This window comes from Lathyrus oleraceus, chromosome 6 (assembly GCF_024323335.1).
Source record: "Lathyrus oleraceus cultivar Zhongwan6 chromosome 6, CAAS_Psat_ZW6_1.0, whole genome shotgun sequence".
In the NCBI taxonomy this organism is placed as follows: Eukaryota; Viridiplantae; Streptophyta; class Magnoliopsida; order Fabales; family Fabaceae; genus Lathyrus; species Lathyrus oleraceus.
This window is the reverse complement of record NC_066584.1, coordinates 374439935-374456306: the sequence shown is the minus strand read 5'-3', so window position 1 is coordinate 374456306 and position 16372 is coordinate 374439935. Positions and strand designations below refer to the sequence as shown.

General features: G+C 39.4%; 3 protein-coding genes across 7 annotated transcripts in view; 2 read left to right on the top strand and 1 right to left on the bottom strand.

Annotated features, from left to right (window-relative positions):
• Positions 1-9921: 9921 nt before the first annotated feature.
• LOC127095726 (uncharacterized) lies at positions 9922-10359 on the top strand. The gene has a single exon (XM_051034376.1). It carries the CDS (start codon positions 9922-9924, stop codon positions 10357-10359), a length of 438 nt encoding a protein of 145 aa, XP_050890333.1.
• Positions 10360-12318: 1959 nt separating this feature from the next.
• On the top strand, positions 12319-15708 carry LOC127095725 (uncharacterized mitochondrial protein AtMg00810). Its single transcript, XM_051034375.1, has 4 exons — positions 12319-12493; positions 12966-13569; positions 14290-14359; positions 15523-15708. The coding sequence occupies exons 1-4, from the start codon at positions 12319-12321 to the stop codon at positions 15706-15708; spliced, it is 1035 nt and encodes a 344-aa protein (XP_050890332.1).
• The window catches only part of LOC127098431 (polycomb group protein EMBRYONIC FLOWER 2), a 25593-nt gene continuing 24573 nt past the window's right edge, over positions 15353-16372 (bottom strand). For all 5 annotated transcript variants that reach the window (XM_051037025.1, XM_051037026.1, XM_051037023.1 and 2 more), the window contains 2 exons: positions 16277-16366; positions 15353-15994 (listed from right to left, as the gene is read on the bottom strand). In XM_051037025.1, the coding sequence (XP_050892982.1) occupies positions 15790-15994; positions 16277-16366 (295 nt within the window). In that variant the 3' untranslated portion in view covers positions 15353-15789. The remainder of the gene's footprint in view (positions 15995-16276; positions 16367-16372) is intronic.

Here is a 16372-nt window from a genome sequence, read left to right as displayed (position 1 = left end):
TAATAAAAGTATAACCAGTGATGCATAAATTTTGCAGCCCAAATAGTTACATGACATCATGAAACCATTTCTCCTCATGTTGATGCAGCTTTGCAATTTCCTACTGTGGTCAATGCATTTTAAAGCATCATGGTACTATAAAAGAAATACATCATCGTCAAAAAGTTAAAATACTTTAATACATGTTTCAAAGAATAAATACATATTTATTTTACCTAATTTCCCCACACATGCCTAGCAACATAATTTTCATATAGAGGCAGTAGTGAAGTTTCATATGGGTCTCCTCCAAAAACCTCAAGAACGACATCATGAACAATAACATCAGCAGTAGGCTGATGAAAATGGACTTCGGGGCTACAAATGGTGACACATGCCTCCAGAAAAACGAAGTCGGGGACACCTGGACTCTAGAAATGGACGCTTCTGCGTCAAATGAACTGGCATCAACCGGTGGTCATGAGGGTCTAGCTCTCTCCCTACAATTAAATGCATGTTAAGACACTCTATTATGTCTCAATCGATCTTAGTTGTCAATAATTTTACATATTAATAAACCAGATGAAAGACATGTAAAATCAAGCATTGCAAACAAAGCAGACAAAAACAAACTCATACGATAGACATGCAAAATCAAGTAGTGTACAAAAAAAAACGAAAGTCCACTTCCATAACTCAAAAAAATCAAATTTAGACAAAATACGATAGTGCACTTCCGTATTTTCTTCAAACACAACAATGGTAGAAAATGATAGAATGGAATATTTTGTTATAATTAGTCATAATTAGTTTCCTATAATTATGTTGTATCATAATTAGATAGTTGACCAAATGTTACACACTGATGTATATATATTCTATTCAGATCAATGAGAAGGACATGATTTCCATTATCTTACATGGTATCAATCCTAACAGATCCCTCTCTCTAAAAAAAAGCAAACACATAAACGTGTTTGAAATTCTAGTTATCAGACTTTGGATGTCACACTGGTTGTTATGACATCCAATTCTGCACAGACAGGGATTATGCAGAACTTAACAGTAAGTGCAGTAAATAACACAAGTAATTGTTCACCCAGTTCAGTCCAACATGACCTACATCTAGGGGCTACCAAGCCAGGGAGGAAATCCACTATTAGTAGTATCAATTCAAAGCTAAACTCACCCGTTTACAACTTATCACTTAATCCCTACCCAATGCAATTTCAATCTTAACCTAAGATCAGAGTTCCTACTCACTCCCCCTCAATCACCTCAGTGATATTAAAGACACTTTGAAGTCACACTTCAAAAACAACTCTTGATTATGCTTCACAGCTTAAATCAAGATACACAGCACTCACGCTTAAAAGCTTTGAGTGACACAACACTTACAACTCAATGAACACCCTATGCCAAAGCAATCATCTACTTGATAATGGCTTGGCTTACAAGATACGTCTAATACTAGACTCACAAAAATACAGCAGTGAAGTATGATGGACACACAAAATCTTCACGCCTCAAAATCCCCGAAACTGAATGAAGGAACGCCTTCCTTTTTATATTGCAGCACCTGGGCTTTTGCACCTGTATTCTCCTGAATTTAAGGTCACTCAAGTTCCCATAAATTCAACATTTAGGTTACTAACAAATAGGCTATTTGTTAGGTTCATTGAATGTAGATTGGTTGTTGATTTCCTGGTTTTTCTCTAAGCTGTTGACTTCCTGAAGAATAGCCTGAGAAAAAGCTGAAACAGAAAACTGAACAACCTACAATTTAGCATATGCTGTCAGGAATGAATGTCACGACATTCAGCTTGACATCAAGGTCCATATGCTGAGTCTGTTTTTCCAGAAAACAGACTGTACAATTTTGCTGACCTGTACATGATCAAAATGACCATACTACAGTAACAGCTTACATTAATAAATGTCAAAGTGTCCAACTTAACATTTACACATTTGGCCTTAAGTTAGTTTTGTTATTCTCTTGAAGAACAAACTAAGTTACATACTGAAGTATAACAGAACACCACTCTGTCTAATCTTCAGCAGCTGCTTTCAATGAGGAATGTCATAACATCCAGTTTGACATTCAATCAGTAGGCCTTATGCCAGGTCTGGTTCTTCCTTGATAACCAGACTGCACTTAAATACTAAGTTCTAACAGAACTCCTGCTGTTCTATTCCTTAGTATCTGTTAACAGGTATGAGTGTCACAACATCCAGTTTGACATTCAATAAATCCTGTGTTAGCTAGTCCTGCAGTGACTACAATGTAGTCACACATACATGTTATGACATCAGTCAAGACATTAGTGTTTTACCATATAATGCAGCCAATTAAACACCTACAAACTCCCCCTTTGGCAAATTTTTGGCTAAAACACTTTGATCCCCATCACAGAGTTTATAGCAGCGGAATCACACACTTAGCAGGAAAAAAATACTAGCTAATACACTCAGAGTGGCAGCACACTCACACACATGGAAGTTAAATAACAACTTCACACAGCAGCACACACACAGTTGCTGCAGGGGAGGGAATCTTCAGATCTGTCATGAGAGTCTGTTGTAGAGACCCACTTTGTTTGTCAGGGGTAGTGGTGGTGGTTATTACTCCCCCTTTTTGTCAAAAATGTTGCCAAAGCCAACAACATAGCCAGAGCACAATGACAGAGTTCCAGACTTGGTTTTACTTCACAGTTTCAACCAAGTTAACATCCCATTGATCTTGCTTCACAGCTTCGATCAAGTAATCACCCACTTTTGCTTTACAGTAGGTACCACCATATCAGATGCCCTGATTTTGTTTCTGACATCCAGAACCACTCCTGCATGAACAGCATCCTTGAACTCCTGCAGGTACATTGACCTTCTCACAGTAGGGTGTCTCCTTACCCTCTTGTATCCACCCTTGTTACAAGTAGCATAGCTATGATCTGGTGCCCAATCATAACTTAGTACAAATTGTTTAATAGACAGAGATATTAAACAATTTATTCCCAACATCAGTGGTTGCTATAAGGTCTCAGAGAGACATATTCCCAGTTTGCTCCTTAAGTTTTCAAACTGAGTAGCATCCAGAGCCTTTGTAAATATGTCAGCCAGTTGAAGATCCGTGGCTACATGTTCCAAAGTGATCACTTTGTCTTCCACCAGATCTCTGATGAAGTGGTGCCTAATGTCAATATGCTTGGTCCTGTTGTGTTGGATGGGATTCTTGGAGATATTGATGGCACTGAGATTATCACAGAACAATGTCATGACATTTTGAGAGACATTGTACTCAGTGAGCATCTGTTTCATCCAAACCAGTTGGGAGCAACTGCTTCCAGCAGCTATGTATTCAGCCTCTGCAGTGGACAGAGAGACACAATTTTGCTTCTTGCTGAACCACGATATGAGGTTTTCTCCTAAGAAGAAACATTCACCTGATGTGCTTTTTCTGTCATCAGCACTTCCAGCCTAATCAGCATCACAGTACCCAGATAGGACAGGCTCAGACCCATGTGAATACAGCATCCCATAGTCACACGTCCCATTGATGTACTTGAGAATCCTTTTGACTTGATTCAAATGGCTCACCTTGGGCTCTGCTTGGTATCTGGCACACACTCCAACTGCATAAGAAATGCCAGGTCTACTTGCAGTTAGATACAGCAGACTACCTATCATGCTTCTGTACAGGCATTGATCAACACTAGGCCCTCCATCATCTTTGGTTAACTTCAGATGAGTAGGAGCAGGAGTCCTCTTGTGCCTGGCATTATCCATACCAAACTTCTTAACTATGTTCTTGGCATACTTGCTTTGGGAGAGAAACATAGAGTCCTCCATTTGGTTTACTTGCATTCCAAGGAAATAGGTCAGTTCTCCCACTAGACTCATTTCAAACTCAGACTGCATCTGGTGAACAAATTTTTTAACCATTTGTTCTGACATTCCACCAAAGACTATATCATCAACATAGATTTGAGCTATCATGATTTTGCCTTCTTCATCCTTCACAAACAAGGTTTTATCTATGCCACCCTTTCTGTATCCATTTGAGGTCAGAAATTCGGTTAACCTTTCATACCAAGCTCTGGGTGCTTGCTTCAACCCATACAAGGCTTTCTTCAACTTGTATACATGCTCAGGTTGGTTAGGATCACAGAACCCTTTGGGTTGTTCCACATAGACTTCTTCATTCAGGTAGCCATTCAAGAATGCACTTTTCACATCCATTTGGAATAGCTTAAACTTCAGGATGCAAGCTACCCCCAACAGCAATCTGATGGACTCAAGTCTAGCCACAGGAGCAAAAGTCTCATCAAAGTCTACCCCTTCAACTTGAGTGTATCCTTGAGCTACTAGTCTTGCTTTATTTCTAGTAATTACTCCTTTCTCATCAGATTTGTTTTTGTAGATCCACTTGGTACCAATGATGTTGGACCCTTCAGGTCTTGGAACTAGCTCCCATACTTCATGCCTTGTGAACTGCTCGAGTTCCTCTTGCATGGCAATGATCCAGTATTCATCAGTCAGGGCTTCTTTCACATTCTTTGGTTCAACCTTGGAAACAAAGCAGGAATTTGAAGTTATTCCTCTTGACCTAGTAGTTACACCACTGGTGGGATCCCCTATGATAAGATCCTTAGGGTGGTCTTTCTGAATTCTGATAGATGGCACTTTGGTGGTTGCATCTACTTCACATTCAGGAGGAGGTTCCTGTACTTCTTCAGACTTGACTGGAGTGTCAGTTGAACTGTCAAGGAATGTTTCAACATCCTCCATGACATCAGTTCCTTCCTCTTTGTCATCCACAATAACATTTATGGATTCCATCAGGACATTGGTCCTATAGTTGAACACTCTGTAGGCTCTACTGTTAGTGGAGTATCCCAGGAATATACCTTCATCACTTTTGGGATCTAGCTTCCTTCTCTGTTCACGATCTGTGAGAATGTAGCATTTACTTCCAAAGATATGAAAGTACTTCACAGTGGGTTTTCTGCCCTTCCATATTTCATACAGAGTGGAGGAGGTTCCTTTTCTCAAGGTGACTCTGTTGTGAACATAGCACGCGGTATTCATTGCTTCAGCCCAAAAGTGCATGGGGAGCTTCTTTGCATGAATCATTGCTCTGGCAGATTCTTGAATAGTTCTATTTTTTCTTTCAACTATTCCATTCTACTGAGGAGTTATAGGAGAGGAGAACTCATGGCTTATTCCTTCAGACGAGCAAAACTCATCAAACTTGGAATTCTTGAACTCAGTACCATGATCACTTCTAATCCGGACCACACAACTGTCCTTTTCCCTTTGAAGTCTTATGCGCAGATCTTTGAAGACATCAAATGTATCTGACTTCTCTCTGATGAAGCTTATCCACGTGTATCTGGAATGGTCATCAACCACCACGTAAGCATACTTCTTCTCACCAAGACTTTCAACCTGCATAGGTCCCATTAGGTCCATGTGCAACAGTTCCAGAACTTTGGAGGTTGTGGAATGTCCCAGCTTCGGGTGTGACATCTTGGTTTGCTTGCCCACCTGGCATTCTCCACAGACTCTTCCTTCATCAATCAGAAGCTTTGGAATTCCTCTGACTGCTTCCTTGGATATGATCTTCTTCATTCCCCGTAAGTGGAGATGTCCAAGTCTTCTATGCCACAGCTTCACCTCCTGTTCTTCCTTGGCTGATGAGCATGTTGTGGAAAAGTTAGAGAGTTCAGGTTCCCACAGGTAGCAGTTGTCTTTGGACCTGGTTCCTCTCATAACTTCCTGATTGTCACCATTTGTCACAATGCACAGCTCCTTAGTAAACTGAACATGAAAACCTTGATCACACAGCTGACTTATGCTGATGAGGTTTGCAGTTAGTCCTCTTACTAACAGCACATTGTTCAGTTTTGGCACTCCAGAATAGTCCAGTTTGCCCACACCTCTTATTTTTCCTTTGGCACCATCACCAAAGGTCACAAAGCTGGTAGTGTGAGGTTGAATATCTACCAGTAGATTTTCCATACCAGTCATATGTCTTGAGCATCCACTGTCAAAGTACCAGTCTTCTCTGGAAGAAGCCCTTAGAGCAGTGTGTGCTATCCTAGCATACCATTGTTGCTTCTTAATGGGAACACATCGCTTATGTGTTTTGTGCTTAGGTCTGACATGCGAGGCTCTGTTAGGGAAACCATGAATCTAGTAGCAGAAGGCTTTTATATGTCCAAGCCTACTACAGTGGTGACACCTCCAATTCTGGTATTTCCTCTTCTGATGATCATTCATCCTAGATCCTCGATGTTGAGACATTGGCTTTGACTTCTGCTTGTACTTATGAACTTTAGCCTTTGGGCGTTTGTGTTCGGTTGAGGATCTTTTCCCAAATCCTAGGCCAGATTTGGTTCCAGATTGTTGTCCCACCTTGAGAATCTCTTCCAAGGTGTCAGTTCCCTTATTCATCATTCTGATGGATTTAGTCATCTGGTTCAGCTTGGAGGTCAGCAGGGCTATTTCACCATTTTGACCCTCTATGACAAACAGTTGCTTTTGTCTCTCATCTTCTAGTTCCTTGATGAGTTTCTTCTGCTTTTCTCCTTGTGCACGCACCTCTGCACTGGTGGAACACAGCTTCTTATAGGCTGCAGCAAGTTCATCAAAAGACAGTTCATCTGCACTTGAGTCATCATCAGAGGCACAAACACTGGTTAGTGCGGTGACATGTTTGGCAGATTCTCCTTCAGATTCACTTTCAGAATCTCCTTCAGACCATGTGATAGCTAGCCCCTTATTTTGCAATTTGAGGTAAGTAGGGCATTCAGCTCTGACGTGTCCATACCCTTCACAACCATGACACTGGATCCCCTTGCCATGGTTGAACCTCTCATCAGAAGTTGATCTATTCTTAATGTCAGACGGGATGTTCTTGACATTAGATCTACCTCTTTGATCAGTCTTCTTCACGAACTTGTTGAACTGCCTCCCAAGCATGGCTAAGGCTTCTGATATACTTTCATCACCTCCAGTATATCCTGCTTCTGGCTCCTCTTCAGCATTAGATACAAAAGCTATGCTTTTGTTCTTCTTCTCAGCATACTCACCCAAGCCCATTTCAAAGGTTTGGAGGGAACCAATGAGCTCATCCACCTTCATGTTGCATATGTCCTGCGCCTCCTCTATGGCTGTGACCTTCATAGCAAATCTCTTAGGCAAGGACCTGAGAATCTTTCTTACAAGTTTCTCTTCAGCCATTTTCTCACCTAGTCCACCAGAGGTGTTTGCAATTTCAAGAATATTCATGTGAAAGTCATGAATAGTCTCATCCTCTTTCATCCTCAGATTTTCAAACTTGGTGGTCAGCATCTGAAGTTTGGACATCTTCACCTTGGAAGTACCTTCATGAGTTACCTTGAGGGTATCCCAAACTTCCTTAGCTAGTTCACAGTGGTGTACCAGCCTGAAGATGTTCTTGCTGATTCCATTGAACAATGCATTCAAGGCCTTGGAATTTCCAAGAGCTAACGCCTCTTGCTCCTTGTCCCACTCTTCTTCAGGAATCTGCACACTGACTCCATCTTCACCTGTCCTCATTGGATGTTCCCATCCTTTGTTGACAACTCTCCAGACTTTGCTGTCTAGAGACCTTAAGAAGGCTATCATCTGAGGCTTCCAGTCATCATAATTAGATCCATCCAACATGGGTGGTCTGTTTGAGTGTCCTAAATCCTTGTCCATGGTACTAGAAAGTAACTTCCCTAGATCTCACCCAGAAATTCACAGGCAGGGTGCCTGCTCTGATGCCAATTGAAATTCTAGTTATCAGACTTTGGATGTCACACTGGTTGTTATGACATCCAATTCTGCACAGACAGGGATTATGCAGAACTTAACAGTAAGTGCAGTAAATAACACAAGTAATTGTTCACCCAGTTCAGTCCAACATGACCTACATCTGGGGGCTACCAAGCCAGGGAGGAAATCCACTATTAGTAGTATCAATTCAAAGCTAAACTCACCCGTTTACAACTTATCACTTAATCCCTACCCAATGCAATTTCAATCTTAACCTAAGATCATAGTTCCTACTCACTCCCCCTCAATCACCTCAGTGATATTAAAGACACTTTGAAGTCACACTTCAAAAACAACTCTTGATTATGCTTCACAGCTTAAATCAAGATACACAGCACTCACGCTTAAAAGCTTTGAGTGACACAACACTTACAACTCAATGAACACCCTATGCCAAAGCAATCATCTACTTGATAATGGCTTGGCTTACAAGATACGTCTAATACTAGACTCACAAAAATACAGCAGTGAAGTATGATGGACACACAAAATCTTCACGCCTCAAAATCCCCGAAACTGAATGAAGGAACGCCTTCCTTTTTATATTGCAGCACCTGGGCTTTTGCACCTGTATTCTCCTGAATTTAAGGTCACTCAAGTTCCCATAAATTCAACATTTAGGTTACTAACAAATAGGCTATTTGTTAGGTTCATTGAATGTAGATTGGTTGTTGATTTCCTGGTTTTTCTCTAAGCTGTTGACTTCCTGAAGAATAGCCTGAGAAAAAGCTGAAACAGAAAACTGAACAACCTACAATTTAGCATATGCTGTCAGGAATGAATGTCACGACATTCAGCTTGACATCAAGGTCCATATGCTGAGTCTGTTTTTCCAGAAAACAGACTGTACAATTTTGTTGACCTGTACATGATCAAAATGACCATACTACAGTAACAGCTTACATTAATAAATGTCAAAGTGTCCAACTTAACATTTACACATTTGGCCTTAAGTTAGTTTTGTTATTCTCTTGAAGAACAAACTAAGTTACATACTGAAGTATAACAGAACACCACTCTGTCTAATCTTCAGCAGCTGCTTTCAATGAGGAATGTCATAACATCCAGTTTGACATTCAATCAGTAGGCCTTATGCCAGGTCTGGTTCTTCCTTGATAACCAGACTGCACTTAAATACTAAGTTCTAACAGAACTCTTGCTATTCTATTCCTTAGTATCTGTTAACAGGTATGAGTGTCACAACATCCAGTTTGACATTCAATAAATCCTGTGTTAGCTAGTCCTGTAGTGACTACAATGTAGTCACACATACATGTTATGACATCAGTCAAGACATTAGTGTTTTACCATATAATGCAGCCAATTAAACACCTACAGTGTTTCTTCTTCTCCCTCATTACAGTCCGTCGCCGCATGCTTCTTCTCCCTCCTTGAAGTCTGTCGCCATAACAAGACTACCGTCCTCTATACCACCGCCGTCGAACACGAGAACCACCATATTCTCTTGCCTTCCACCTCTGTTCGCACTTTCACCGTCGCACACCACCGCACACAAGGACCCACGTGATTTTTGATCCCTGCTTTACACCTCCGTCTCACACCATAACCACACTTTCTCTCCTCCACAAATCAGTCGTTGTTGTTTGCGTGTTTGCATTTTGTACGTGTTTTCACAAGTGGTTCTGTTCTGTACGTGTTTTCACCTATCTCTATTGTTTGTGTGTTTTCACTATTCCACCTGCAGCCATGTCTGATTCAGACCGTTCAGAACACAGTGACGCCGATACCCACAAATCCGTCGATACTGGTGATTCCGGCCAACCCAAGAACAATATGTTTCTAGGTTCCAAATCGGAGTTTCATCCCGCTCTTGCCATCTCTGATATTAGGAACGACATTCCTGTTATTCTTGAGATGTAAAAAGATCAATATGGTACCTGGGTCGAGCTTTTCCGCATCCATGCTCGCTCGCATCGAGTCCTGCATCACATCGTTTCATCTATCGGAAAAGAGCCACTAGCCGTTATCGACGCCAACCATGAACAATGGTCCACTCTTGATGCCACCGTTCTTCAGTGGATTTATTCCACTATTTTTACCAATTTGTTGACCACTATTCTGGAACCCAACTCCACTGCAATGGAAGCATGGAATCGCTTGGAAGATATTTTTCAGGACAACCAAAATGCTCGAGTTGTCACTCTTGAGCAAGAGTTTTCTAACACTCGTATGGAGGATTTTCCCGATGTCTCTGCTTACTGTCAGCGTCTTAAGATGTTTTCTGATCAGTTGAAAAATGTTGGCTCCCTTGTCAACAATCATCGTCTGGTCCTTCAGTTGATCTCTAGTCTCCCAGAAGCTTACAGTAGTGTTGCTACTTTGATTCGCCAGAGCAACCCTCTTCCGGCATTCTATCAGGATCGTTCCATGCTCACTTTGGAAGAATCAGGTATGGCTAAGATGGAAAACACATGCTCTCATGCTGCTATTCACACCACTCAGTCGAAACATACTGAAGACACCTCTCAGTGTGGCAACCGCCGCCCCGACAACCGTTCTCGCTCCCATGGCAACTAGGGTCGTAGAGGGGGACGTGGTAACCGCAATTCACCTTAGTCTGGAGCTCCATGGGCTCCCTCACCTTGGTCTGCTCCTCCTTGGCAACAGAAACAACAATACCCAACCTGGCAACCATGGGGTTGGACTCCACCGCCATGGACTATGCCATTGTGTCTGTATCCCACCTCTCAGTGGACATGCCCTGTCGGTCCTCCTAAGAAGCCATACATTCTAGGACAACGTCCTCAGGTGTATGCAACCTCTACCTCATCTCAGATACCGATAGACATTGAAACCGCAATGCACACCATGTCACTCCACACTCCTGACAATCGGTGGTACATGGACACGGGCGTAGCATCTCACACAATCGTATCACAAGATAATCTCTCGTATTATTTTCCAATACGTAATTAAAATCAGAAAGTCATTGTTGGTAGTGGACATGGAATTCCAATTCACGGCACCGGACACACACAAATAACCACATCTCACCAACCACTTCACCTTAATCATGTCCTGCATGCCCCGAAAATTATTAAAAATTTAATTTTTGTGAGACGACTCACCACTGAAAATAATGTTTATGTTTCCTTTGACCTTTTTGGTTTTATTGTCTCTGATTTTAAGACGAGGATCACCCTTCTCAGATGTGACAGTCGTGGAGATCTTTATCCAGTTACCACTCCTCCCAGTTTTTCCGGTCTCACATCCAGTCTTTGACATAGTCTTCTTGGTCATCCTGGCGTGTCTGTTTTGAATTCCCTTCGTAAAAATAAGTTCATATATTGTGAACCTTTTAATTCTTCTGTCGTTTGTGACTATTGTGTTTTAGGCAAAAAGGTTAAATTTCCATTTTTTTATTCTCAAACTATAACTTTGATGCCTTTTGATATTTTACATAGTGATTTATGGACGTCTCTAATTTTAAGTTCTGCTGGTCATAAATATTATGTCTTATTCTTAGATGATTTTACAAACTTCTTGTGGATTTTTCCTATTAGTAGAAAATCTCATGTGTTTGAAACGTTCAAGTCACTTACTCAACTCATTCAAACTCATTTTTTGCAAAAAGTCAAAACATTTCAATGTGACAATGACGGTGAATATAATAATGAGCTTTTTCAAAAATATTGCATTGATCATGGTCTAGTTTTTCGTTTCTCTTGTCCCCACACATCCTCATAAAATGGGAAAGCGGAATGCAAAATAAGAACCATTAATAATATGATACGCACTATGCTAGCTCATTCTTCTGTTTCCCCCTCGCTTTGGCATCATGCTCTCCACATGGCAACTTACATGTTAAATAATATTCCCTGTAAAACACTTCATAATCAGTCATCAACATAACTCATGTATCATTGTGATCCCACCTACACACATCTCAGAGTCTTTGGTTGTCTATGATATCCATTATTCTCGTCATCTACCATTCATAGGTTACAACTCCGCTCTACTCCGCGTGTCTTCTTGGGTTATCCGTCGAATCATAGAGGTTACAAGTGTTTTGATTTGTCTAATAGAAAATTAATAATTTCGATTCATGTTATCTTTGATGAAACTCAATTTCCCTTCACCAAGATACATTCCCATTCACCTCACTCTTATCAATTCCTAGATGATGACCTTCACCCCTACCTTATACATCAGTGGAAAAATCAAATTTTACCACTTGTTGCACATAACCAACCAACACCGACAATCCCAATTGACCAACCACTACCCTCAATAAACCAACAATCATCATCTCCTACCTCTTCGATCAACACACTCATTACAATAAACTCTCCATCACCACCACCAATTCAACCGCATCCACCTCCACCTACACGAACCATCACCATCCGAAGCATGAAAGACATTGTCAAACCCCACACGATATTTAACTTATCAATCTCTCACTCTGACCACACCATTTCTCCCATACCTAAAAACCTCAAACTAGCCTTATCATACCCGAATTGGAAATCCGCAATGCAATCTGAATTTGATGCTCTTATTCGAAATAAGACGTGGGATTTAGTTCATTGTCCTTGTGATTCTAATCTTATTCGATGTATGTGGATTTTTAGGCATAAGAAAAATTCTGATGGCTCCTTTGAGCGTTATAAGGCTCGTCTTGTAGGTGATGGCAGGTCACAGGTTGCAGGTGTGGATTGTGATGAGACTTTTAGCCCCATGGTGAAACCCGCTACCATTCAAACAGTGCTTACCATTGCTCTCTCCAAATCCTGGCCCATTCATCAATTGGATGTCCATAATGCCTTTTTACATGGTGATCTTCATGAGACTGTTTACTTGCATCAGCCATTGGGTTTCCGAGACCTCCTTCATCTAGATTATGTGTGTCGGTTGAAGAAGTCATTGTATGGTCTCAAGCAAGCGCCTAGGGCATGGTACCGATGTTTTGCTGACTATGTCGCCACCATTCCATAGCACATCAGACCACACTCTTTTCATATATCGACAAGGTTTAGACATGGAATACATTCTACTGTATGTAGACCACATCATCCTCATCACCTCCACTCAGGTCCTCCACCAATCAATTATGTCACTCTTAGCATCTGGGTTTGCAATGAAGGATTTGGGCCCTATGAGTTACTTTTTGGGTATTGCAGTATCTCGTCATCCTGATGGCATATTTTTCAATCAAAGCACTTATGCTTCAGAGATCATTAAACGTGTTGGCATGGCGTCCTGTAAACCATCAGCCACTCCTGTTGACACCAATCAGAAACTCAACACCTCCTCCGGCACTTCTTATGAGGATCCCTCCTTGTATCAGAGTCTTGCAGGGGCCTTACAATATCTCACCCTCACTCGACCTAATATATCATATGTTGTTCAACAAGTTTGTCTTCACATGCATGCCCCTCGCACTGAACACATGCCTGCTCTTAAGCGCATTTTGCGCTATGTTCAGGGCACCTTACATTTTGGACTACACTTATCCCCATCTCCCAATACAACACTTATCTCTTACACTGACACTGATTGGGGTGGATGTCCTGACACCAGACATTCTACATTTGGTTACTGTGTTTTTCTAGGTGACAACCTTATTTCTTGGTCTTCCAAAAGGCAGTCAACTATCTCCCGTTCCAATGCTGAAGTCGAATATAAGGGGTTGCCAATGTTGTCTCCGAATCGTGTTGGATTCGCAATCTTCTCCTGGAACTCCATTTTCCTATTCCTCAAGCCACTTTGGTGTATTGTGATAATGTTAGTGTCATCTACATATATGGTAATCCTATGCAGCATCAACGCACTAAGCATATTGAGATGGACATTCATTTTGTTCGGGAAAAGGTAGCTCGTGGTCAGGCTCACGTCCTTCATGTTCCCTCGAGACATCAGATCGCAGGCATCTTCACCAAAGGACTTCCTCGCATTCTCTTTGATGATTTTCAGATTAGTCTAAGCGTTAGTGAACCTACCGCTTCGACTGCGGGGGTGTGATAAAATATAATATTTTGTTATAATTAGTCATAATTAGTTTCCTATAATTATGTTGTATCATAATTAGATAGTTGACCAAATGTTACACATTTATGTATATATATATTATATTCATATCAATGGGAAGGATACGATTTCCATTATCTTACCGAAAATGCATAAACCCAACATGTCTTATGCTCTAAGCATAAAAAAATGTCAGTGCATACCTCAATAAACTATGTATTATGGGTTTAACTACAATCTAATATACCTTAAACAACTTATTTAGTAATGCATCGTCACAAATCAAAAAAAGGAGGAAAATGAAGGAAAAAAACTTACCAAATATGATAAGTGGAAGCTTTTGGATTGAATGGACTTGAGTAGTGATTGATAAAGCTCTTGAATTAGGCGAAATGCACTATAAAGTTTAAGAAAGTTTGAGAAAGGTTGAAAAATGGTGGATTTGAGGTTTCTTACGCACACATTTTATTTTTTTAGAATGAGCTTTGTTAAAAATGAGGAAGGAGGAAGGTTTGGCGGACTAATAACACTTAAAACCGATATAGAGGTATACTTCTATATTTTTATAGAAATACATCTTTGTACTAATTTATGGCAAAATAAATGTGATTCACCTGCGAAGTGATATAATGTGGAATGTTGGGGCATCAGAAAGTGCATCTCTTTTTTTAAAGGCATTTTGAGATTTTCACTAGAATGAACACCACTAATGCCCGTAACATATTGAAAACTCTTTACTTCAAATGAAATAAGATGTAAAATACATTTATATGTAGGTTTATCTTCACTTGACAATCTATTATTAAATTGAGATAGAGTCGCTCATAACTCAGAAATATGCCAAAATGATTTGAAAAATAAGTATGAGATTAAAATGAATAAAAGAAGAAAAAAAACTACAAATTCTTGTTTTAAATTAAAATCAATTTTATATATAAAATTAATGTCTATTTGTTTCAACTTTAAAAAATAAAATTTTCTTTATATTTTCAAAAATAATTTTTATAAAATGTATTATAAAATATTAAAAGTTTTGTTCTATTATTCAAACAAATTTTTCATTTGAAACTTTTTTTTTTAACAAAAATATGTAAAACTATAAAATCATTTTTTTTTTAAAACTGAAACAATGGGACCTAAATTATACCTTAAAAAAATCCAAACATATCAAAATTAAGTATACATCTCTTTATTCAACTTTGCTTTCTCAAAAAATGAAACCAACTATTCACTACAAATAGCATCAACGATGGTGCTGAAAGATGTAAGGCGGCCAAGGGTTTATTTTATGTCACAATAATGGTGAAGTGACACTGACATGTTACAGTAACAATACTTGAAGGAGTTAAAATCATCTCTTTTTCAAAAGAAAACTATTCATTTCTCAAAAATATTGAAATATTCATATAAAAAGATGGACACAAAAAAGGTAGGGTTGCTGAGAGTAGCAGAGAGTAACCATAAAAGGTTTTAAGTGGAAAAAATAGGTGATGGCAACAAAAGAGGGTACAAAGACAATGATAGATGATAAGCATACAAGTGAAATAAACAAAATTCATAAAGAAAATTAATATAAATCATCTATTTAAACAATCCAAATGAGTATGTCTACAATTTTATTAAATGAGTATACCGCAATCAATGTGTCTTATTCTATAACCCAAAAAAAAATGTGTAAACATAATTCATTAAATATGAGCTTTTGTATAGAGACTTGCACTTCATGCAGATCCCTTTTGGACTACTGGCAACCCAGTTCCATATAACTCTGCTGTCAACAAAAAGTATGGAACATTGAAGTTTCAAACTTCAACAGAAATGGATCAAGAACATAATACTCTGGTTGCTTCCGAGTTTCTTTCAGCTCCATGCCGCAGAAAAAGATATGTAGAATGAATTTAAATCCAATAATAGTACAACAAATGTATAAATTTAAATCCAAGGAGGTTCCACAAGAATGTGAGGGCAATTTGCACCTTATAAAGAGATCATTTTCTGTGTTATCTTCTTATTTCTTTTATTTTTAAGAGGGGACAAATGAATGGAGTTTATATTAGCTGCTGGGATCTCAGGATTTGAATTATGCTTCTCGTGTTGTTCGAGAATATTACTGCAATCATTGATGATTTTTCCATCTATAAGACCCAAATTATATAATTTGATCCTGAACATTGTCCAATACCTGCCAAAAAGTTGCAGCAATTTATATATTAAAAAATACAAGTCTGTAATAATGTGTGGCATTTTGACCAGGTAAAGCCACAAAAAAGTACTACAATAGCATAAAATATTGAATTTTGACAAGTAAATCATCTTCATAAAATTGCTTTTGAAGATTGTACGTGTTGTCATATGATTATGTTCCAAGACTGATAAATAAAAAAAGCCATTACAGAATAAGGAAAACAAGTTAGGTATAAATTTCTAAAAGGGGGCACTCTAACACAAGAGAGATAGTAGTTACCAAGTTAATTTGCGGGATTTAACAATCTCAGAGCCATGCAATACTGAGAAAGCCTTGCATGCCCAACGAAGGTGAGAATCTACCCGCACACTGCCA

Bases quoted from the DNA above. Each gene is read 5' to 3' on its own strand.
- LOC127095726 (XM_051034376.1), top strand. From the start codon at position 9,922: ATGGAAGCATGGAATCGCTTGGAAGATATTTTTCAGGACAACCAAAAT.
- LOC127095725 (XM_051034375.1), top strand. From the start codon at position 12,319: ATGCAATCTGAATTTGATGCTCTTATTCGAAATAAGACGTGGGATTTA. The intron at 12,494-12,965 runs GTGTGGATTGTG...TGGGTATTGCAG, and splicing joins TGGCAGGTCACAGGTTGCAG to TATCTCGTCATCCTGATGGC. The intron at 14,360-15,522 runs GTATACTTCTAT...GCTTTTGTATAG, and splicing joins CACTTAAAACCGATATAGAG to AGACTTGCACTTCATGCAGA.